General features: G+C 56.2%; 8 protein-coding genes across 8 annotated transcripts; 5 read left to right on the plus strand and 3 right to left on the minus strand.

Moving 5' to 3' along the window:
* Positions 1–120: 120 nt before the first annotated feature.
* Positions 121–3,151, plus strand: BO70DRAFT_365305 (putative translation elongation factor EF-1 subunit). Its single transcript, XM_025544033.1, has 5 exons — positions 121–535; positions 603–671; positions 1,523–1,570; positions 1,619–1,798; positions 1,847–3,151. The coding sequence occupies exons 1-5, from the start codon at positions 310–312 to the stop codon at positions 3,052–3,054; spliced, it is 1,731 nt and encodes a 576-aa protein (XP_025396100.1). The 5' UTR covers positions 121–309; the 3' UTR covers positions 3,055–3,151.
* An 871-nt stretch (positions 3,152–4,022) lies between these two features.
* Positions 4,023–6,765, plus strand: bipA (Hsp70 family ATPase KAR2). Its single transcript, XM_025546101.1, has 5 exons — positions 4,023–4,390; positions 4,456–4,486; positions 4,546–4,710; positions 4,767–5,872; positions 5,923–6,765. The coding sequence occupies exons 1-5, from the start codon at positions 4,240–4,242 to the stop codon at positions 6,486–6,488; spliced, it is 2,019 nt and encodes a 672-aa protein (XP_025396101.1). The 5' UTR covers positions 4,023–4,239; the 3' UTR covers positions 6,489–6,765.
* Positions 6,766–6,936: 171 nt separating this feature from the next.
* Positions 6,937–7,473, minus strand: BO70DRAFT_253445 (DUF967 domain protein; the record flags this gene model as incomplete). Its single annotated transcript, XM_025538823.1, has 1 exon — positions 6,937–7,473. A coding segment is annotated over one exon (537 nt), but the record flags the coding sequence as incomplete, so codon positions are not given.
* A 561-nt stretch (positions 7,474–8,034) lies between these two features.
* BO70DRAFT_365307 (zinc-dependent alcohol dehydrogenase) lies at positions 8,035–9,458 on the minus strand. Its single transcript, XM_025544034.1, has 3 exons — positions 8,790–9,458; positions 8,663–8,741; positions 8,035–8,562 (listed from the first exon to the last, which is right to left on the minus strand). The coding sequence occupies exons 1-3, from the start codon at positions 9,201–9,203 to the stop codon at positions 8,081–8,083; spliced, it is 975 nt and encodes a 324-aa protein (XP_025396103.1). The 5' UTR covers positions 9,204–9,458; the 3' UTR covers positions 8,035–8,080.
* An 864-nt stretch (positions 9,459–10,322) lies between these two features.
* On the minus strand, positions 10,323–12,209 carry BO70DRAFT_343284 (putative isoamyl alcohol oxidase; the record flags this gene model as incomplete). Its single annotated transcript, XM_025541412.1, has 3 exons — positions 10,323–11,583; positions 11,652–11,852; positions 11,956–12,209. The coding sequence occupies 3 exons, from the start codon at positions 12,207–12,209 to the stop codon at positions 10,323–10,325; spliced, it is 1,716 nt and encodes a 571-aa protein (XP_025396104.1).
* Positions 12,210–14,213: 2,004 nt separating this feature from the next.
* BO70DRAFT_355510 (uncharacterized protein) lies at positions 14,214–15,553 on the plus strand (the record flags this gene model as incomplete). Its single annotated transcript, XM_025541902.1, has 4 exons — positions 14,214–14,369; positions 14,458–14,830; positions 14,878–15,013; positions 15,079–15,553. The coding sequence occupies 4 exons, from the start codon at positions 14,214–14,216 to the stop codon at positions 15,551–15,553; spliced, it is 1,140 nt and encodes a 379-aa protein (XP_025396105.1).
* A 2,671-nt stretch (positions 15,554–18,224) lies between these two features.
* BO70DRAFT_126782 (uncharacterized protein) lies at positions 18,225–19,010 on the plus strand. Its single transcript, XM_025537992.1, has 3 exons — positions 18,225–18,347; positions 18,507–18,948; positions 19,001–19,010. Exon 2 carries the CDS (start codon positions 18,579–18,581, stop codon positions 18,870–18,872), a length of 294 nt encoding a protein of 97 aa, XP_025396106.1. The 5' UTR covers positions 18,225–18,347; positions 18,507–18,578; the 3' UTR covers positions 18,873–18,948; positions 19,001–19,010.
* BO70DRAFT_365309 (putative MFS sugar transporter) lies at positions 19,008–21,047 on the plus strand. The gene is made up of 3 exons (XM_025544035.1): positions 19,008–19,189; positions 19,258–20,531; positions 20,728–21,047. The coding sequence occupies exons 1-3, from the start codon at positions 19,096–19,098 to the stop codon at positions 20,905–20,907; spliced, it is 1,548 nt and encodes a 515-aa protein (XP_025396107.1). The 5' UTR covers positions 19,008–19,095; the 3' UTR covers positions 20,908–21,047.
* The last annotated feature ends 1,115 nt before the right edge of the window (positions 21,048–22,162 follow it).

Below are 22,162 nucleotides of genomic sequence, written 5' to 3' on the forward strand. Positions count from 1 at the left end.
TTTGGATGGGCGCCAACTGGACGACAGCTGCTGCTGCCCCAGGCACTGAAGCGGGGAATGACGTGGTGGGTTCGATCGATCACCACCGAGTCTCTCTCTCTTCTCCTGCACCATCCACTCCTGCCTACCTTCTCAACCACATCCCCCTCCTCCCACCCCAGCACTCGACAGGAGCAGAAAGGGGCTCTTCCTATACTCTTTTCTTGATTCCGGTCTGAACCGATCAGCCCAATTCCTGCCAGACTTTCCCTCCCGCGAAAAAACCCCTCCCTAGCAACCTGCCCCGCTCCCCCAGCAACACAACCCACCATGTCGCGCCATCGCGTTAAAGCAGTGAGCTACGACGAAGATGACTATGATGATGGCTACGACTCCCCGGATCCCGAGGAGCAGGAGTTCCTCCAGCAGTGTACCGCCGAGGTCCTGAGCCAGCTGAGTGCGGGGGACCCTCCGGTCACTGCTACTCGGGAAGAAGTCCAGGAGGCACTGTGGCATTATTATAACGACGTGGAGAAATCCGTAAATTACCTGAGAGGTACATTTATTGCCTCAGGATCTTGGCTTATTTTGTGAATACCAGTACTAATGAGATCTTGATGTAGGCAAAAAGGCGAAAGAAGTGAAGAAGCCGAGTGCTCCGGCTCCGGCTGTGAAGGCAAAGCCAAGCGCAGGTAAGCCCACTCTCCCGTGAATCTTTGTTGGTGTTTATTGCGGTGGTTGGGCTCGGGCGGGTCAAAGAGTGAATTCCGGATTGTGAGTATTACTTTCTCCCTTGTGATTTATTGGGTTAAACTGACCGCGTGGTGGAAGTTCAAGTGTGTTCTAACAGGCTTTTCAGTGCCGATGATGTACCCTGCTCCCTTTTCTCCTCCGGTCCCCCCGACTGCGCATTTCTCCGCGGCGGACTTCTTTCGCGACGCGCCATGGCTCAATGTACCCGCACACCGCAAGGCGGAGATCTTGGTCGAGCCTCTCTATCCTCGCCTCGGTTTACTCGGGGGCGCTCCTGAGAGTGGTGGCAAAATGTCGAAGCTGGCTGCTCTGGCCGCAGCACGCAAGAAGAAGGACGGTGATAAGGCTTCCCCCCCGGCCCCTGCTGCGGTGCCGGATGTCGAAAAGCCCCAGGCGTCTTTGGGCGACCGAAAGGAGGCGCCGCTGTCTCTGCGGGAGAGACTTGCTAGTAGTGGCAAGCCGCAGAAGTCACTGGACAGTTTGCAGTCGCCACGGTCGCTCGGGAAAGGACCTCGTCTGGGAAGTCCGCTGCCTAAGAAGACGTCCCCGGAGCCAAGGAAACAAAGCACCCCCGAGGTTGTGGAGGTCAAGTCGGAGCCACAGGTGCCGGTTGAAAGCCAACCGGAGGAACCCAGTGTCACCATCCGTGCATCGCCATCTACTTTCGCCAGCACGATTGTGGGAGATGCTACGCGTCCGAAGATGGCCGAGCCCAGCCACTTGTCTGCCAATACGCTGGATCTGATCAGGATCTACGGACAGGATCATGCTGAACCATTTGACTTTGCAGGCCCCAGCCCCGATGATGTTGTGTTGAATGCTCAGAGTTCTGCTAAAGGTTTGGCTATTCGGCGCAAGATATAAACCTTCCCTAATGACCCTGCAGGCTTCAAGTCGAAACAGGCTTCTTCCAAGGCGGCGGGCAAGAAGGCCCAGGCTGACTTGGCGGGTGGCATGAACAACCTTAGCGTCGAGGAGAAGGTGAATGTGAGGAGCAAGAACCTGGATGTGCTGTCTGAATATAGTAAATCGCAACGGAAGAAGGCCATGAACTTTGCGGTCATTGGTCAGTTGGGCTGTTTGGGTATGGGTGAATGCCGCTAACGATGGACAGGCCATGTCGATGCTGGAAAGAGCACGTTGATGGGACGTCTGCTGGCGGACCTTAAAGCTGTCGACCAGCGCACTCTGGACAAGTACCGGAGTGAGGCGCACCAGATGGGAAAGGAGTCGTTTGCTCTAGCCTGGGTGTTGGACCAGGGGGCTGAGGAGAGAGCGCGTGGTGTTACCATTGACATCGCAACGAACAAGTTCGAGACGGAGTCGACCGTGTTTACCATTGTCGACTCTCCCGGCCATCGGGATTTCGTGCCGAACATGATTGCAGGAGCCAGCCAGGCTGACTTTGCGGTCCTGGTTATCGATTCCGGGACGGGCAATTTCGAGTCGGGGCTCAAGGGGCAGACGAAGGAGCATGCTCTACTCGCGCGGAGCATGGGTATTCAGCGCATCATCGTTGCGGTGAACAAGATGGACTCGGTGGAATGGGACCAGGAGCGTTTTGAGGAGATCGAACAACAGGTGTCCTCTTTCCTTACCACGGCCGGGTTCCAGGCCAAGAACATCGCCTTTGTCCCCTGTTCCGGCATCAGTGGAGATAACGTCACCCGCCGCAGCGAAGACCCCAAGGTCTCCTGGTATCAAGGCCAGACGCTGGTCGGGGAGCTGGAAGCGACGGAGCCTTACTCTCATGCGGTTGACAAGCCCCTACGGATGACGATCGGCGATGTCTTCCGGGGCAGCGTCCAGAACCCTCTCTCAATTTCCGGCCGCCTCGACGCCGGTAGTCTGCAGGTGGGCGACCAAATCCTGACGATGCCCAGCGGGGAAAAGGCCACGATTCGCAGCCTGGAAGTGGACGGGGAACCCAACGACTGGGCGGTGGCGGGCCAGAACGTCACGCTGAACCTGGTCAACATCGATCCCATCCACCTCCGCTCCGGCGACGTGATCTGCCGGGCCTCCGCACCTATCGCCAATGTCACCTCGTTTACGTGCAAGGTGCTGGCGTTCGACCACCTGCTGCCCAGCATGGTCGATATCCACCGAGGCCGGCTGCATGTGCCTGGGCGGATCAGCCAGCTGATTGCCACCTTGGACAAGGGGTCTGGCTCGATCATCAAGAAGAAGCCCAAGATTGTTGGGCCGGGGACGGTGGCGCGGATTGTGGTTGAGATGGACCAGGCGGTGCCGCTGGAAGCCCCCACGCGCATTGTGCTACGAGCTGGGGGGGACACGGTGGCCGCTGGGTTGCTGGAGTAATAGAGCGAGACTAGAGGTGTATGTACATGTCGAGACGCTACTACGCATAAGTATAGACTACCTAGATGAAGTACTAGTACTATGATTTTGATGTGACTTCCGATGTGATTTCAATTGGGGTAGGTAGTAAGAGGTGTCTACATTGCGAGAAACATATATATATATATATCTGTCCACATGCCGATCACCGACGTTCGGGGACAATCTCGGCCACTAGACCTGCCATGAAATCAGGACTGGGCTCCGGAGATGAACGTAGCCCCTATTCTTGTCAGCCCCATGAAACAGGCATTCGATGTTTTGGATAGGACAGGCTGGCCGAAACGTAGCCATGGGAGGGAGGCCTGAAACTGGGCGTGGCGGAAGGCTGAGGATGTGGTGTGCCTCCTGAGTGGGGGACGTATCCACTTCCTGGCAAGACCCTGGGGCTAGATACATGACTCAAAAATGGCGGAAGACTTGAGTGATCAGTGAAGATCTGGTCTTGTTCTGGTCTTGTTTCTCCCCAGTAAGTAAGTAGTTCTGTCAAAGCCAGAGTTTGGGGCCTGAGGAGGCGAATCAGCGGAACGGCCAGTTGGCCAAGTGCCGAAAGGGGCAAGACCCAAACAGGCAGGCGGATCCCAGCCGGGGCTAGCGCCCCTGGCACTAGTGGCTAAGCGAGCGAATGGCCGACGCTTCGAGCAGGTTCGGTGGGGCCCCGCGCGGGCGGAAGCCAATCGGGAGCGAACAGGAGGCGAAGACCCAGCGAACGCCTCGCGTTTTTGGCCGGCAGTACCGCTCGGCGGTGAGGCGGTCCGGCTGAGTCAGAGCAGCCTTGGGGGTGGCGGCAGCCAATCAGGGGGCGAGGAGTAACCTTATTTGGGAGGCAGAGGAAAAGGCCAGCATGGCCGCTGCGCTCGCGTTGCCGCCGCGAGCCATACAAGAACTCTGGCCGGAGCTTCCCAGTCACTCATTCTTTCTTCTCTCCGTCGTCACTCAACAACTCCCTCTCCCTCCCTCTTTTCTTCTTTCTCCCCCTTCCCTCTACACCTGGGTCGGTCGGATTCTCTCTTCTCTTCTTACCTTGGTGACAGGAAACTGTACAAGGACCAAGAGACTACACAGCAACAACACCCACCCTCTTTCAACCCGCTTGTTACGTGTCCTGTGGTGAAGGCACATTCCATACACACACACACACACACCATGGCCCGCATCTCGAATCAGGGTGCGGCCAAGCCCTTCGCGGCTTGGACCACCATCTTTTACCTCCTGCTTGTTTTCATTGCGCCCCTCGCCTTCCTTGGATCCGCACACGCTCAGGATGAGAACTCGACTCAGGAGAGCTACGGAACTGGTATGTGGCAGCAGAGCCCTGGTGGTGGTGGATTGCTCGTTTGCTGACGCGTCTTGTCTGCATAGTCGTTGGTATCGATCTCGGAACCACCTACTCGTATGTTGCGCACCGCGTCTCACGGATTCTACGGAACGATCAGGACTGACTGGGTACAGCTGTGTGGGTGTCATGCAAAACGGAAAGGTTGAGATTCTTGTGAACGACCAGGGTAACCGTATCACCCCTTCGTACGTCGCTTTCACCGATGAGGAGCGCCTCGTCGGTGACGCCGCGAAGAACCAGTACGCCGCCAACCCGACCCGCACTATCTTCGACATCAAGTGAGTCTCCTCCCCCACGTGGCTGGTACGCGTTCCGATTGTCTAACCTCAGCCAGGCGTCTTATTGGCCGCAAGTTCGATGACAAGGATGTCCAGAAGGACGCCAAGAACTTCCCCTACAAGATCGTCGCGAAGGACGGCAAGCCCGTTGTCAAGGTCGACGTCAACCAGTCCCCCAAGACCCTCACCCCCGAGGAGGTGTCCGCCATGGTCCTCGGTAAGATGAAGGAGATCGCTGAGGGTTACCTCGGCAAGAAGGTCACCCACGCCGTCGTCACCGTCCCCGCCTACTTCAACGACGCCCAGAGACAGGCCACCAAGGACGCTGGTACTATTGCCGGTCTGAACGTCCTCCGTGTCGTCAACGAGCCCACCGCTGCCGCTATCGCCTACGGATTGGACAAGGTCGGCGATGAGCGCCAGGTCATCGTCTACGATCTCGGTGGTGGTACCTTCGATGTCTCCCTCCTGTCCATCGACAACGGTGTCTTCGAGGTCCTGGCTACCGCTGGTGACACCCACCTTGGTGGTGAGGACTTTGACCACCGTGTCATGGACCACTTCGTCAAGCTCTACAACAAGAAGAACAACGTCGACGTGACCAAGGACCTCAAGGCCATGGGTAAGCTGAAGCGCGAGGTCGAGAAGGCCAAGCGTACTCTGTCTTCCCAGATGTCCACCCGCATTGAGATCGAGGCCTTCCACAACGGCGAGGACTTCTCCGAGACCCTGACCCGTGCCAAGTTCGAGGAGCTGAACATGGACCTGTTCAAGAAGACCCTGAAGCCTGTTGAGCAGGTTATCAAGGACGCCAAGGTCAAGAAGTCCGAGATCGACGACATCGTCCTGGTCGGTGGTTCCACCCGTATCCCCAAGGTCCAGGCTCTCCTCGAGGAGTTCTTCGGTGGCAAGAAGGCCAGCAAGGGTATCAACCCCGACGAGGCTGTTGCTTTCGGTGCCGCCGTCCAGGGTGGTGTCCTCTCCGGCGAGGAGGGTACCGGCGACGTTGTTCTGATGGATGTCAACCCCCTGACCCTGGGTATTGAGACCACTGGTGGTGTCATGACCAAGCTCATCACCCGTAACACCGTCATCCCCACCCGCAAGTCCCAGATCTTCTCCACCGCTGCGGACAACCAGCCCACCGTGCTCATCCAAGTTTGTAAGTTGCTCCGTGCGATGAGTGTTGTGGATGTCTACTAACGGACACAGACGAGGGAGAGCGTACCCTGACCAAGGACAACAACCTGCTCGGCAAGTTCGAGCTGACCAGCATCCCCCCCGCCCCCCGCGGTGTGCCCCAGATCGAGGTCTCCTTCGACCTGGACGCCAACGGTATCCTGAAGGTGCACGCCAGTGACAAGGGCACCGGCAAGGCCGAGTCCATCACGATCACCAACGACAAGGGCCGTCTGACCCAGGAGGAGATCGACCGCATGGTTGCCGAGGCGGAGCAGTTCGCCGAGGAGGACAAGGCGATCAAGGGCAAGATCGAGGCCCGCAACACCCTGGAGAACTACGCGTTCAGCCTGAAGAACCAGGTCAACGACGAGAACGGTCTCGGTGGCCAGATCGACGAGGATGACAAGCAGACCATCCTGGATGCTGTCAAGGAGGTGTCGGAGTGGCTGGAGGACAACGCGGCGACGGCGACGGAGGAGGACTTCGAGGAGCAGAAGGAGCAGCTGTCGAGCGTGGCGTACCCGATCACCAGCAAGCTGTACGGCTCGGGCCCGATGGACGAGGATGACGAGCCCAGCGGGCATGATGAACTGTAAAATTACTTAGAGGATTTATGGAGTTTTTGCTGCTGTTTTCTTGAGACATTGTTTTTGGTCGGCCTGGAGGCTGCCGAGTATGATACCTGTCCTGGAGGGGGCGATAGCCAGCTATACTATTGTTCTGCTGCTGCTGCTGCTGCTGTTTAGTTGTACCTGCTACTGCTTATAACTATCTGCTATGTGGCTGACTGAACATGCTGACATTGCTTGACCATTCCTCCGTGCAAAGGCACTTACTTTCCTTAAACCATAGACCAGACTAGACTATACAGCCATCTCATCTCCATAACCCACCCCCCCCCTTCCCTAATTCAGTCGTACACACACATACATACTAAATAAGTCATATCCACCCACCCAACCCAGTAAGTAGACAGATAAGACAGACAGATGGAGAATACTAAGATAATCCCTACTCTCCCCTCTCCGCCGCAGCCTGAGCAGCAACAACCTCCCCGACGACCTCCACCACAACCTGATGATCATCCTCCTGCTTCAACCCACTGACCACCACGACGCCAACGACGCCATCCACCCCCCTGACCCGAATGGGAACCGCGCCCCCATGAATGGCAAACTCATCCGCCGCGCCGCCGCCCCCCTCACTCCTCAACGCAAACTTCCTGACAAACACCGCCTCCACATCCGCCTCGCCCTCGCCTTCCCGGCCCCCGCCGGACCGAACCACATTCAGCATCTTCTGCCTCATCAGCCACGACGACACCCCCCAGCGCAACACGGTGTTGCGCTTCCGACGCACCCAGATCTCGTTGTCGGGGACCGTGCCCGGCTCGGTCGCGCATTGGAATACCGTGTGGGGCGAGACGGGGGACGAGCCGAGCGTTATGCTGATTAGGGCGGGTTTGCGTTGGGAGGGGGGCAGGGAGAGGATTCGTGCACGGAGGGCCTGGCCTAGGGTGTAGGCTGTTGTGGTGGTGAAGGTCGTGAAGATTTGGGAGGGGGAGGTTTCGTGCGCGGTTAGGGTGGGGAGCTTTTGTTAGTTGGGTTGGTGGTGTTAGGTTGGGTTGTTGAGTTGTTGAGTTGGAGGGGAGGAGGAGAGGAGACTTACATCTGTGCTCGCCGGAGGGAGAGGTTTGTCTTCCATTGTGGAGGTATTTTGGATGTAGAGGTGTAGATGTGGTGGAATTGTAGGGGTGAGAGTTGAAGAGAGAGAGAGAGAGAGAGAGAGAGATGGTGGGGGAAGACTAGTGTGGGGGTTGCCGCTGACGTTCTGTCCCTCGCCTGCTCGCTGTATGATCGGCCACAATGCCTGTTGGCTGTTGGCTTCCCCTCTTCTGCTCCACCTTCCCTTCCCTCACTCCTCCATCTATCTATCCTGTTCCTCACTCAGACATTCCCCATACCACCCATGCGCCCCAGACTCACCAAAGACCGCAGACCGCGGAAGCATTAGTCAAGGCGCCTGCGCGCTTATTGACCATTGACTATGACCGCCCCCCCCATTTGGCGAGACCATCGAACCGCCCCGACTCGCCCGAAAAAGTACGTGGATCCGTAGTGGATACTCTATTGACATCGACGGACGTTCATTGAGATCGACACACTATATATATATATCTGCATGACAGTCACTTTGCAACCTGAAGCACGACCCGTCCCGCAATATCACCCTTCTCCATCTCCTCATACACCTGAGGCAACTCCCTGAAACCCCGGACCTTGATCTCCGGCTTGACCACCCCGCGTCGCACCAGATCCACCGCCTCCATGCACTCTTTCAGCGACCCGATCAGGCTCCCCGTCACTCTCAACCCCTTGATCACAATCGTGCAGATGGGCGTTTCCAGCACCGGCCGTCCGGGCGGGATGCCGACACAGCTCAGGCTGCCGCCGACCCGCAGCATATCACAGGCGTGGGCGAACGCGCGGGCACTTCCAGCCGTCACCACGACAGCCTGTGCGCCGAGGCCGGTGATCTCGTGCACCGTTTTGACGGGGTCTGTCGTCGTGAAGTCGATGAATTCCGTGGCTCCGAGACCGAGGACGAAATCCCGCTTGTCGCCCGCGTCGACGCCGATGACCAGGGCTCCTTGTGCTTTGGCGTATTGGACTGGCTGGTCAGTATGGGGATGTCAAGACCTCATATGAACTTCTCGCCTAGTGTTTCCTGAAGATGGCCAACAGGAAAAAAGATCAAGGCTGAGACTCACCCGCCAAGTGACCCAAACCACCGCCGGCTCCCACAACGACGAGCCAATTGCCCGCCCGGATATTCGTGTTGAGAACAGCCTGCGTCGTCAGCACTCGTCAGTAACAGACGCAATCCCCTCCTCCTACCTTATAAGCAGTCACACCCGCACACAACACCGGCCCGATGATCTTCGGATCAACATCCTCCGGCAGAATAGTCAAATAGTCCGCATCGAGCGCAATATACTCCTGGAAACTCCCATCCTCATGGTGGAGATGATTGGTACTCTTGACGCAGTACTGTTCCTGGCCCGCCAAACAGGACTCGCACCTCCTGCAGATGCGACTCGCAAACCGAATCCCCACGAGTCCCCCGATCTCCAAATCCGAGCCACAACCAGGACCCAGCGCCACGATCCGCCCCACGCCTTCATGCCCACCCACATGCGGCAGCTTGATCTTCGTGACGGGGTTTCCGTCCGCTCCTGCCGCAGTGCCGTTTTTCGTGTGCAGATCTGACCGGACCGTTAGGTGAGTGGAGCTGAGATTATTTACTTGCATTGACCGACCCAGACACGCTCACTTTCACTTTCACTGTACCAGACGGACAGACAGAGAGACAGACAGAGAGACAGACAAAGAGACAGACAGAGAGGGAGGGTTGTACTATACTAACCGCTCTGACAAACCCCCGTGTAGAGCACCTTCGCTAAGACCTCATTCTGCCCCGGGATCGGGACGGGGTAGCCCTCGCGAAACTCGACCTTGCCGCCCAGTTCGTGGACGAGAGCCACGGTCTGCGTTTGGGGGATTTTCTCGGTGGGGAGGGACATGGCGCCCATTTTGATAGTTGAGGATAGTCTGGATGGTTTGGGTTGGATGTTGGGGGAGTGAGGGAGGGGAGGGAGGGGAGGGAGTAGGTTGGGAGTGGTGCTGGGGTTGGGGTTGGGGTCGTTTAAGTAGCTGCTAGGATTGGGTGGCAGATGGGGATTACAGGGGTACAGTGGGTGAGGCATGCAGTAGGGCGGTGGAATAATTCTCCAATTGGTGGATGGGGGGAGGGGGGGGTTTCTGTATGCTGTTGAACTGGGGTGATGGGATGGTCTAATTCTCCGAGCTGCCAGCAGGATAATTGGTTGGAGTGTATTGTTTGCTTGATGGGAGTACTCTGTCGACTAACCGACCCCTACGCGGCTCAATTGTGTTCTGGATGACTGTAGAATGTAGATAGATGGCTTCGTATGATAGGGTTTCCTGGTGTTGGCGTTGGTGTTTCCGCAAGTGGTTGAATAGGGTGTGGAAGGAAGGAAGGAGATGGGGTGGTGTATTTAGTGGTGGTGGATGTGGAGAAAGAGGTGGGTGTGGAGAAAGAGGTGGGTGTAAAGTGTCACAATAATGGGTGTTACAGTAATGAGTATCACAATAATAGGTATCAAAGTAGTCAGTGCCACCGTAGTAAGTTATAAGCAAATCAGAAGCAAGTATCAACAGTATGACTCGGAATAATCACAAATATTAGATAAGTTACAACAAGGTATCCAAATCGTCTCTCTATACAGCGCTAACTTTGTGTGTACCGACGATGCAACAAACAGATGGATTCAGACAAAAAAAAAAGAAACATCTCCCGAAACAAAAAAAAAAAAAAAAAAAAAAAAAAAATAGCAAGCAAGCCACCGTCTAGGCGGAGCAAGAAGAACCAGACTGGCACATGCGGCCATTATCCGCAACATCCCAGTACTCACTACCGACACCCTTGGTGACATAGAAGACGTGATCGGGGTCCCACTTCTCCTTGATCTGGCAGAGCTTATCGTAGTTCTCGCCGAAGAAGGCCTCCTGCCAGTTCAACTGGCGGAAGTTGGCCTCGTTCTCGTACGCGCCACCGCCGGGGGTGACGGCCTCGAGCTGGGGGACGAGCTCGTGGGTGATCTTGAGCTGGGCGGCGACCATGTCGGCCCACGGGGCGGTCTCGTTCCAGGGGGAGCCGATCTGCATGGTGACGGCGGCGGAGCGCCAGGGGGCGAAGACGGCGTTGTCGGTGTCGTTGGCGGAGGTGACGTTGAGGCCGACGCCGACGGCGATGACGCCCTGCTCGGTGATGTTGCGGAGGGCGGCGACGAGGTTGGTGGTGTTGGCCTCGATGGTGGAGCGGGGGAGCAGACGGCCGCCGTAGTTGTAGGTGCCGACGTCGAGGTTGCCGTAGGGGAGCGGGCCCATGTAGTTCTCGTAGAAGTCGTAGTACGAGTCGAACTGCGTGTAGGCGACGGTGTAGGGCACCTCCAGCTCGGTCAGCGCGGACAGGAACGGGGCCAGGACGGCCTCCACCTGGGCGGAGGTCTGGTTGTAGGCCGTGAGGGGGTTGATCAGGAAGGCGTAGTCGGTCATCTCGTAGATGACCGTCGTGCCGGCGTCGATCATGGCGGGGAGGTAGGTGTGGAAGCGCTCGACCGCCTCGAAGAACAGGTCCGTCGTGATGTTGGCGGTGGTGATCTCGAGGCCGGCGCCGGAGACGATGGCGTCGGCGTGCGCCTTGGCGGTCAGGGAGGTCACCACGGCGTAGTTCCCGGCGCCACCCCCGCTGAGGGCCCAGTACAGGTCGGTGTTGTTGGTGCGCGACGCCGTGATGATGTCGCCCGCCGCAGTCACCACCTCGAAGGACAGGGTCTGGTCGGCGCCCAGGCCGAACATCGTGCTCAGCGCCGAGTGCCCTCCTCCCTGCGTGTATCCCCCCGCCAGGCCGACCGTCGGGCATTCACCCCCCACAAGCACGTGGCCGGAGCCCTCCAGGGCATCCAGCACCTGGTAGCCCATCACTCCGCTGCCCAGCTTGTAGGCCGGCCCGGAATACGTCGAGTCGGAGTAGTCCTCGTAGGCGACGCTGTTCAGGCTGTGCGTCCACACGGACAGGGCACCGGCCCCGGTGGAGCGGCCCAGGTAGCTAGAGGGGGGGACGAGGTTAGTGTTGGTAGTGCTCCAGGGTGGATGGCAGGGTTAGGGTTAACTCACTCATGCCCGGTGTTGCGGATGACGAGACGGAGGTTGTTGGACTTGGCGAACTTGACGGTGGCCGCGACGTCGGCGGCGGACGAGACGTTCACGGCATAGCTCACGTAGTTGCCCAGCTCGCAGGCACGGGACTCCGCAGTGAAGGGGTCGCAGCTCTGGTTGGCAAAGTAGCTCTGCATGACCGACGAGGACGAGACGAAGCTGATGATAAGGAGCCGAGGTTAGTCGCGGGGATCGACACCAAGCTTAATTCCTTCGGATTTCTTTTTCTACTTTCCGGGGACCGAGGGAGGGACAAACTTACTGCGTCTGCGGGTAGTACCAGTTGTCCTGCAGGGTGGTGCACTCGTCGCCGTTGTAGTTGGGGTCGTGGCAGGGGGTGCCGATGGGTACGGTGGCCACCAGGCGGCCGCCCACGGTGGTGTTGAGGCTATCCCAGCTGGAGGTCGACGGCCAGCAGCTGTCGCCGGGCATGCAGTGGCAGCTGCTGCTGCTACTGCTGGCGAGGGCCCGAGTGGCCAGGGCGGCCACGGAGGCCGCGACAGTCGAAGCCTTCATCCTGATGATGTGTATGAGGGAGAGACGGGGGAGAAGGTTGACAGGACAGGACAGGATGCGCTGTTGAATTCGACCCAAAAGTGAAGCCGGGACGACGAGGACTTATATAGTGGACGACGACGGTATAGGAGGCCGTTTGTTTCGCATCAGCTCACCCGTTGGAAGGAACGGACTTGTATCCCAAGTGCGTAAAGTCGCGGCGCTGGCGGTGGATATTTCTCCCGCCGCGGATTAGCCGGGCGTTGGTTGATTAAGCAGAGTATTCAATACTACGACAGTACTACGGAGTACTAGATAACTAGATACTACGAGTACGAAGGGAGGGAAGATACAGTCCGAGTGGCAGAGCGACAAGTTCGAGACGGGGGGGGTCGACCCGCTAGCCACGACGGGCGTAGGGCCAGGCACGCAAGGGGGGGCAACGGCCATTACTACTAGTAGACTACTACTACAACTACTCTGGCATGCATCGTGGGCTGCAGGCTGCAGGCTGCAGGCTGCGATGGTGGCTCCGGGTGGCACTTCCTTAGCTAGCAGCCTTTGAGACATTCGCGGCCGACTGCTTCCGAGTCGGCGTGATTGGTAATGACCTGTCTTTAGGCTTTGGGGGGGGGAAATCCAAGTGGATTGTAGTGGGTCAGTAATCATCCCATTGGCAAGGGCCCCTGGATGCCTTTTGCACCATCGAAAAAAGGCGCCCGAAGGACCGGGGTTGGTCTTTGCCCTCATCCACGGTCTTGCTGCACCGGATGCCAGGGAGATGCCGACACCCTAACCAACCAACTAACCAACTAACCAACTAATTACCATCTGCCGTTATCAGCCATCCAACCTTCCATCCATCCATCCATCTATCTCCCACGCTGGTCTGGTCGGGCCAAAAATAACCCCCCTTCGTCCCCCCTTAGATAACCACCCACCTTAGCCACCTTAGCAGCAGGCATTAGCACACACCGTCGTGTTCGTGTCTGTGTCGGACACACTCGTCGCTTCGTCCGACCAGGTGGTGGCTTACTCTCAAACTTTGACCACGCCCCACTGTCCCTCCCTCCTGGCCATGGTTCCGACCTTCCCGGTCGCCCGCCCATGGCGACCGGCGAGAGAGCTTGGGGCAAGGGATCTCCTATCCTTCTCCCCCAATCCCCATCTCCATCTTTTCCCCCCCCCGTCCCGCACGCAGTAGGGCGAAGGAGGAGGGGGGAGGAAGGGGGGGGGGGGGGGGAAGAAAGGCTGATCGGCAATGATAGCCCATCCTACAGTGTATTTAGATAGATATTAATGGAACTGCCGTTGCAGAACTGGGGTATCCGTGTATATGCAATATGCATGTCTCATCCTGCAGCGATCGCGGATGTCATCACCTCGTGGCGAAGGCGTCCTCCGGTGTAACGCTAGAAAGAGCCAGGATGGAAATAGTCGGGAGAGAATGGAACTATCTTCCAATCTGTCCCCGGCCACGTCTGCCTATTGGGACAAAGCTGCGGTCAATTGGGCCAAGTCTGGACGAAAAAAAAAAAAAAAAAAAAAAAAAAAGAAAGAAAGAAAGAAAGGGCTCCACTTTCTTGCTGCGACAAATTGTCCGTCGGCTGGCCGGATCCCTCGCTTCGCTTCTGTGGTAGAGAAGAAAGAAGGAGGAGGAGAAGAAGTCGGCAGGGAAAGTTCCAATCTCCCTAATATTCTGCTATTTGCCCTGCGCCATGGATCCAATATTCAGCCATGCCTGCATTCCCAGTCCATCCGCCATGAGTGAGTGATCCGAAAGTATAATTTTCTTGTCGGGTCCAAAATCCTGCATCGGGTTTGCCTGTCGAATAAATAATAATCTTCTTTTTCTTCTTATTATTATTATTATAATAACAATAAGACATATCAGTCTTGTTGCTCGCTCACTCACTCGCTCGCTTGCCCTCTCGCCGCGACATGACCACCATCGTCGTCCCGGTCGTCTAGACGTTAGACGTTAAGACATCTGCTGCTGCTGTTGCTGCTGCTGCTGTGGTGGTGATGGGTTCCAGCTTCAACAACAGCTCCGGCCTGGCCCTGGAAAGGGGCCTGTGGGCTGGAGCCGCCGTGGCCACAGTCATTGTCACTCTCCGCATTATCGCCAAGTTCAAGATTCACCATTTCCGCCTGGACGACATCCTGATGCTCGTAGCTCTGGTAAGCCTCCTTCCCTCTTTTTTCCCACCCGTCCGCCCCCCCACGGCTCCCGAGTCATTCTGACCCCCCCCCCCTCTCCGTGTTTCAGGCCCTGACCATCGCATCCACGGTGTGCCTGACTCTGTGCGTGAATTATGGCTTCGGCTCGGACCTCACCAAGCTCGACCGCCACGACCAGGAGGGGGTCCTCAAGTACATCGCCATCCAGGTGCCGCTGGTCACCTTCAGCACGGGCATCGCGCGCTTCTCCTTCGCCTATTATCTGATCGGCATCCTGGGCGGGAACAAGAAGTACATGATCGCGCTGTGGGCGGCCGGATTGCTGCAGCTGGCGTGCAATATCGTGTCTGCGGTGCTGCCGCTGAGTATCTGCAAGGATGTGCGCATCCTGTGGGATGCCTCCATCAAGACCACCTGCGGGAACAGCACCGATGTCGTGGACTTTTCCTACTTCTCCTCCTGTGAGTCCACCGGCATCCCCTAATCCCTCTCCATATTCTGTCAACAGCTAACCGGAAGAATGCAGCCGTCAACACCACCACAGACCTCTTCCTCGCCATCTTCCCCACCGTCATCTTCTGGAACCTGAACCTGAAAACGAGCATCAAGATCTCGCTCATCGGCCTGCTCAGTCTGGGCGTCGTGTACGTTTCCTCTCCATCCTCTCCTCTCCCCCTTCTCTCCCCAATCTGACCGAACCAACACACAGAGCAATGGTCGCCTCCATCATCAAAACCACCAAACTCGACGAAGTGCCCAGCGTCGTGAACCTGGGGGCCGGGGGCGCCGTCGGCCTGATCCGCTGGGGCTACGCCGAGAACCTGATCATCATCATCACGTCGTCGGTGCCGTGCATCCGGCCGCTGCTGATGTCGTCGGTGCGCAAGTTCTCCAGCGCGGCGCGGTCGCGGTCGTACGAGCTCACCGGCCCGTTCTCGGGGAACAAGGGCACGTCGAAGAACGCGACGGCGCAGTCGCGCATGCGCGAGCAGCATACGTCGGAGAACCAGCACGATGATGACTGCGATAGCATCGAGCAGATCCTCAAGGATCTGCATAAGCCGCAGAGTGTCCTGGACCGGGGCAATAATACTGGGGCTGGGGCTGGGGGCGGGCGTGGGATTCAGAAACAGGTGGAGATTTCGATTGTTTCGAATCAGAGGAGTGGGAGGGGGTTTGAGTAGGTTGTCCAGCCTCTGCAGCCCATCCAGTGATTCCTGGTTGTTGTTGATGTTGTAGTTGTGGTTGTGGTTGTGGTTGTGGTTGTTGGCATTCCCCTGACCCGAGTCTTTCCTTACTTCTTTTTTTTTTTTTTTTTTTTTTTTTTACTATGTGCTGGTTGGTGGTTATTACCCTTTTCTGTTATATCTACTTACTTACCCTACTTCCCCTACTACTTATTGTCTACGTATGTACGAGTTACGGATAGTTGTTGTCTTGATCAATACGATGATGTGCTGTTTCTATTTTTTCTATATTTCTATTCTGATATCTGATGTCTCATCCCTCAGAGTCTCCCTCTTTCCCCCCCCCCCCCCCCCCCACATTAATTAATATCCTGCCCGTCCAGGCCTGTGCATAATCCCGTCCGTCCGTCCGTCCCACGAATCCGACACCGACAGCGACAGCCCCAGTCCAGCCAAGCCAAGAAAACTCCAATTCCAAGGCCCTGGGACCGGGACTGGGTCAGGGACGGTGGCCACTCGGACTGACTGCCCAGACCGGATAGGCAGGCAGGCAGACAGGTACTAGAGCACAGGACAAGACAGGCACGGACAGGCACAGACAAGCACAGACAGGCACAGAACTCAACTCACCCGGGGAGAAAAACATATCCCACGGATCGGAGAGAGTGTCCGTGCCTTCTCCTCTCTTCTCTCTCTCTCTCTCTCCAGTCTAGTCCAGTCTCCCTGCAAAACTCACTTCCGGCCATACATACTAGTAGATAGATAAACATTCTGATTCTCATTCTCACCGGTTCCATTAATCACCTTCCCAAGCGAGCCCATCCATCGCATCGCATCGCATCGCATCTGCCTAAGCCCTCCAAGGCAGGTACACACCCATGTAGTCAGTCCAAGGAACGCCGGAGAGAGTAGATAGACCTGGTATCCAATCCCCGCCCTATCCCACCGCCACCAGCGCACAAAAAAAGTCAGCCACCTGCCAATAGACGTGTGGGTGTCTCATCGCTGAACCATGGTTCGGGTTGAGGTCGAAGGGCCATGGAATGGACCATGGACCATGGATCATGGATGATGTGAGTGAAAGTCAAACTGTAAACTGTAAACTGTAAACTGTGGAACCGGAAGGGAAGGGAAGGGAAGCGGCGGAACCCGGCTTCTCGCAGTCGTGTTGGCTTGGGTTAGGCGAACGCAGGTTCAGGGCTGATCGCTGATTTTTTGGTCTTGGTCGGAGGGTAACGGTCGGGTCGGCGATGGTGCCGCGATGGGAAGGTGATCGGCTTCTAGTACTAGACATAGTAGGTCTGACTTTGGGGATTCAATATCATCATTATTACTTTTTTTTTTTTTTCTTGAGAAAATGAATGAAATGAATGAAATGGAAAGATGACGCCCTACCCGCCCAACCGACAGCCACCCCGAGTCTTGTCTGTGACTGACTGACTCTTGTGTCTGTCCGGCTGTGGCAACGGCACAATCCCAGCCCGTCGCCGCCGTGTGGCTGACCTAACGAGTCAGGGCTAACTACACAGCATAGTTACATGTCAATACATAGACTATCATCAAATAGTATCATAAATGATATCCCGATGGTCAAACAGTCCCCAGGCACCATCTGTACCGCAATGTCTTATCGGCGCTCAAAATCAAGAACTATACGGAAATGCTTGGCTTCCAACGGCCGATGCTCGATAGAATATTAATAGATCTAGATAGATAGAGTACTAGGTTTCTTCCCATGCATGTTCCACGCTAACAGATCGCCGGTTGCCACGTGTAGATCTCCTTCTACAGTCTATCTATCTATCTACCATCTACTCTCTAGTCCGTATATTGAGAAGGTGAAAAGGTCAAGGTAAACAGAGAAAGTGGGGTTGGTTGGTTGGGTCTGGATTAGGTATGCGTCGCCGAACTCGAAGGGGGAGTTCGAATTTGGACCTAGATACTCGATGGTTGGAGTGTACGGAGTATAGTTATATCTAGACTACACAGTCTAGATGTGTCTAGTCAGCGGAGTTAGTGTCCGGATGAGGTTGGAGGCCGGGGGTCGGGACTGGGACTAGATACTATCTAGATAGTATCCACGGACTATCTACTGACTGGATACGTGAAGGATGCCTAGACTCTGGACTAATTTCGGATCATGGGGGTATTGCTGCATGGGGTGGTTGGTCCGGTGTGGACGGACAGCCCTTCGTAGCTAGCACTGTTATGGAGGAGGATGGAGGGGAATCTTAATTAAGGTCTGGCTCCGGGGGGGTTAAGATATACCCCTGGGGAATCTGCTTATTATTGTTGTCGGTTCTGGATGGATGGGTTATGGATACATGGGGTGCAGACGGTGTTGTCTGGTTGTCTGGTTGTCTGGTTGACCGGGGTGATTTACACACTGAGCAGTCAAACAGCACGTGGCAGATATCCTGACGGCCGCGGAAGAATTATCAGAATCATCCGAAAAAGAACCATAACTAGATAAATCATCCGCGGAGATGAATCATCTCGCCGGCCCGGCGGACTCCGAGCCGAGGCCCCTCTGTGTCCGGGCTGGGCTGGTCACATGACTGGATGTCTGTATCCGGAAGGGGGTGTCGTCGCACTACCCAGGATGTCTCGCTATCATATTAGTTTCTCTCCTGTTGCATCTCCATCCTGTTCCTCACCAGGCTCTCTAATGGAGGCTAATTCTTCCAGGCTGGGTATTTCCCCAGCATGGTCTTAACCACCGTTGTGTCCCATGGATGCGGTCAGGCATTGCTGCAACCGGCCAGGTCCGGCCATGACCGTTACAGTCGAGGTAACCTTGCTGAGCTTCCCTTTCTCTCTCTCTGTCCGTGTCGATCTCGTCTTTTGCGGGGCACTCCTGCCGCTTCTCAGCCTACACCCCGATGACTGTGCATTCACTCACTCCCTCCCTCCCTCCTATATACTTATACTCTGACTATCTACACACCAGCTCTATAACTAGATCAAGCCATGTCTACAACTCACCACCCACAAAGTCTATCCCGACGATCCTGACAATCCCATGCCCCGACCCGTCGGCACCACCCCATCACGTCATCCCGATGATGCCTTGCCCATCCGGAACCAACCAACTCCCAAGTCGCAGACATCAAGACCTGGCCCGGTCAGGGCCAGGGTCCACTGGCGCTGCCCCATGCGGGGGTCTCCCCAGATGATCGCGCGCTTCGGCCATCTTCTTTCAAACAGATCTTCGCTCGGCCGTCGCGCGGCGGCTGTGATTGCACGGTCGACTCGACGCGACCCGTCTGACTGCATTGACTTTGTCAGTCAATATACACATATTCTCTCCTGTTAGCTGTCTCTGGCCGTGTGTCACACGCGCAAGCTATCACGCAACAGAGAGAAGACCGGTCTGGTCTGTTGCTTGCTTTGTTGGTTATATATCATATCGACAGGCATTCCTGGTCTTTCTAATTTATATAGTCTCGACCTTCTCGCCAGGACGGTTCCTATTTCAGTTCGATAAATTTAGGCCGCATCATCAGCAGCAGGCCTAATCCCCTCCACCCACGCATCCAATGGGTCGCAAACTCGGCCTCTTCCGGGCCATATACCTGGTCTCGGCCAGCTGCATGGGCTCATTCGCCTTTGCCTTCGACACCGGAGTCATCAGTACCTCCCCCCTCCCCCTATCCCAACCCCCACCAACTATATCCAACCACCAACTAACCTCTCCGCAGGCGGCGTCCTCACCCTCCCCTCCTTCCAACATGACTTCCGGTACAGCTCGTCGCAAAAAACGACCGTCAACTCCAACGCCGTCTCCATCCTGCAAGCCGGCGCCTTCTTCGGCTGCTTCCTCACCACGCCCATCGCCTCGCACCTCGGCCGCCGGATGGGCCTAATCCTCTCCTCACTAGTCTTCAGCATCGGCACGATCCTCCAGATCCTCAACACCCACACCCTGGCCACCTTCTACGCCGGCCGGGTCATCTCCGGCGTGGGCATCGGTGCCGCAACGGTGCTCATCCCCGTCTACGCCGCCGAAATGTCGCCCACCGACCTCCGCGGCCGGCTGGGCGCCTGCTTCCAGCTCTTCTTCGCCATCGGCGTCATGGTCGCTTACTGGGTGACCTTTGCCGTCAGCGCCGACCAACCCTCCTCCACGAAACAATGGCAGATCGCCCTCGGCCTGCAACTGCTGCCCTCCTCCCTCCTGCTCTTCGGCATGTGCACCGTCAAAGAAAGCGCCCGCTGGCTCGCCTCCAAGGGCGAGACCTCCCGCGCCCGAGCCTCCCTCAAATGGATCCGCGGCGGCGAGGACTCCCCCGCGCTGGATCGCGAGTTCGCCGAAATCCTCGACGGGATCGCCCACGAAGCCCGTCTCAAGGAGGGCTTCACCTTCCGCGAACTGCTTCTCCCGGCGAACCGCTTCCGCCTGTTCATCGCGTTCACCATCCAGCTCGCCGCCCAGCTGACCGGAAACACCTCCCTCGCGTACTACGCCACGCAGATCTTTGCGGCCGTCGGCGCCGGCAGCTCCAGCAAACTGGTCACCGGGTTCTTCGGCGTCGTGAAAGTCGTCGGCGTCAGCATATTCCAGATCTTCGTCATGGATCGCATCGGCCGCCGCTGGCCGTTCATGGTTGGCGCCGCGGCAATGGGCTCCTTCATGCTCATCATCGCCTGCATCCTCGCTACCCACCCCACCAACCCCCACGCAAACGGCGGGGTTACTGCCTCCGGCATCGCCATGATCATCATGACCTATGCCGAAGCCTTCAGCTTCAATATGTCCTGGGGCCCGCTGCCCTGGCTGTACGTCGGGGAGATCTTCTCCAGCCGCACCCGCGAGATCGGGGTCACCGTGGGCGCGGCCTCCCAGTGGCTGTTCAACTTCATGATGTCCCAGGTCACGCCCCACGCTATTGAAAATATCGGCTGGCGGATGTTTCTCATGTTTGCCATTTTTAATTATGCCGTGGTGGGGTATTCGTATGTGTTTTTAAAGGAGGTATGTTCCCCCCCCCCTTTACAATATACTATATCCTTCATCTTCATCTCTTTCCCCGGTTCCCAAATATGATATCTGCATCTCTTTCCCCGGTTCCCAAATATGATCTGGGATCATGGTTCAGAGCATGCATTACATTACATTACATTACGTGCCATGCAATGCAAGCCGATAAACACTAACAATAATAAAATAGACATCAAGATACTCCCTCGAGGAAATGCAGGCCGTTTTCGGTGGGGACGGGGTCCCGTCCACAGATAAAGATAAATCCATCACCACCACCACCACAGCCGAAAAGGGCCACGAGGTAGCCCATGCGAACGAGATCGAAGATAATCGGGCCGCGAGCACGTCAACCTCGAAAAGGGAATGATGAGAATGGTGTATGTTCTGCTAGGTTATATCTAGTGGTGGTAGTAGTAGCAGTAGTGACGAGCGATAGCTCATTAATATAAGGCGTCAATACGGGGAAGAGAATATAGTAATGGTACCCTCTCTTCAGTTGCTCACATGGGATGCTATATCATGAACGCTATGCTACAGGGTCAGCAAAGTACAGAAAACCCAACATCACAAGCAGGGTATCTACCCAGGTTCATGGTTGAACTTACCGACACTTTTTATTTATTGCAATATTAATCGGCGAGCACCTGTCAGATGTTCTCTACGGGGTAGGGTGATATAGTATATATATATATAGGTATATCAGGCAACAGCCCCAACCCTGCCAACCCTGCCAAGACGGACCAAATACCACCAACAGGCTACAGGCTGCAGGCGGTGGGAAATTCTCAGGGGGATTGGCTTATGCGTAGCCATCCATACACAGGGAAAATAGTGAATAGTCATGCATACTAGTACTTAAGTGAGTACTTCGCTAGCAAGCAATAATTAGACAATTATAGCTGCACCCGCCACAGTTCCCAAGTCTTGGAAGCGCCAGATACGGCAATCCGGTTGGCCAACCTCGTGATATTGTCGTCTTGGCGGCGAGTGCATACTATTATCCAGCCTAGGTACGGAGTACTCGGACTCGACTCGACGTTATTATTGCCCCCCTCGACTTGGCTCTGGAGAGAGTTGTGTGGTTGTGAGGTCAGCAGTCCGAGCGGTCTGTCTGTCTGTGTCATTGTGAGATACTACTTATATATCTCCCATAAGGATAATCACCTGGACCCTGACGGATACTAAGTGAGGTTAGTGTCCGAGTCCGCCATTTCCTTCTGTCTAGCTCTGGCTCGTGGGGGCGGGCTGATGCTTGTTCTTCGCTGCTTCCAGCTCCTAGATAGATAGATAGAGTATGGGTGGTTCAAGAGATTGGACCCGGCACATCAAGGTGAAACTGCCCCCTGTTTCCTGTAGATTGGCCGGTCGCAATCTCCGCCGGGGGATGCGCTTATCCACCCGGGGGGAAGCATGCAGGGTTTGTGCCATGGGCTGTTTGATCAGTCTGAACTCTGGACTTGTGTTGGGTGGTCATGACTCGGCAGCGGGTGAGCGGGTGAGATGAGCAGGCGCACAGGCATCCGACCAGCCGTTTTTCTTGTTTCCACAGTGGACTAGATACGGAGTAGATAGATACTGGAGACTGATGATAATGTCCTGATGACGGTGCAGCGGAACGATCA

Source organism: Aspergillus heteromorphus (genome assembly GCF_003184545.1).
Source record: "Aspergillus heteromorphus CBS 117.55 chromosome Unknown BO70scaffold_29, whole genome shotgun sequence".
NCBI classification, from domain to species: domain Eukaryota; kingdom Fungi; phylum Ascomycota; class Eurotiomycetes; order Eurotiales; family Aspergillaceae; genus Aspergillus; species Aspergillus heteromorphus.

Excerpts from the sequence above, each read along its gene's own strand:
- BO70DRAFT_365305 (XM_025544033.1), top strand. The coding sequence starts at position 310 with ATGTCGCGCCATCGCGTTAAAGCAGTGAGCTACGACGAAGATGACTAT. Across the intron at positions 1,571-1,618 it reads TGCTCAGAGTTCTGCTAAAG|GCTTCAAGTCGAAACAGGCT; the intron begins GTTTGGCTATTC and ends ATGACCCTGCAG. Across the intron at positions 1,799-1,846 it reads CATGAACTTTGCGGTCATTG|GCCATGTCGATGCTGGAAAG; the intron begins GTCAGTTGGGCT and ends AACGATGGACAG.
- bipA (XM_025546101.1), top strand. The coding sequence starts at position 4,240 with ATGGCCCGCATCTCGAATCAGGGTGCGGCCAAGCCCTTCGCGGCTTGG. Across the intron at positions 4,711-4,766 it reads CGCACTATCTTCGACATCAA|GCGTCTTATTGGCCGCAAGT; the intron begins GTGAGTCTCCTC and ends AACCTCAGCCAG. Across the intron at positions 5,873-5,922 it reads CACCGTGCTCATCCAAGTTT|ACGAGGGAGAGCGTACCCTG; the intron begins GTAAGTTGCTCC and ends TAACGGACACAG.
- BO70DRAFT_365307 (XM_025544034.1), bottom strand. The coding sequence starts at position 9,203 with ATGCAAGTAAATAATCTCAGCTCCACTCACCTAACGGTCCGGTCAGAT. Across the intron at positions 8,742-8,789 it reads CGGGTGTGACTGCTTATAAG|GCTGTTCTCAACACGAATAT; the intron begins GTAGGAGGAGGG and ends CTGACGACGCAG. Across the intron at positions 8,563-8,662 it reads TGGTTTGGGTCACTTGGCGG|TCCAATACGCCAAAGCACAA; the intron begins GTGAGTCTCAGC and ends CTGACCAGCCAG.
- BO70DRAFT_126782 (XM_025537992.1), top strand. The coding sequence starts at position 18,579 with ATGCCCCGACCCGTCGGCACCACCCCATCACGTCATCCCGATGATGCC.
- BO70DRAFT_365309 (XM_025544035.1), top strand. The coding sequence starts at position 19,096 with ATGGGTCGCAAACTCGGCCTCTTCCGGGCCATATACCTGGTCTCGGCC. Across the intron at positions 19,190-19,257 it reads CTTCGACACCGGAGTCATCA|GCGGCGTCCTCACCCTCCCC; the intron begins GTACCTCCCCCC and ends ACCTCTCCGCAG. Across the intron at positions 20,532-20,727 it reads CGTATGTGTTTTTAAAGGAG|ACATCAAGATACTCCCTCGA; the intron begins GTATGTTCCCCC and ends ATAATAAAATAG.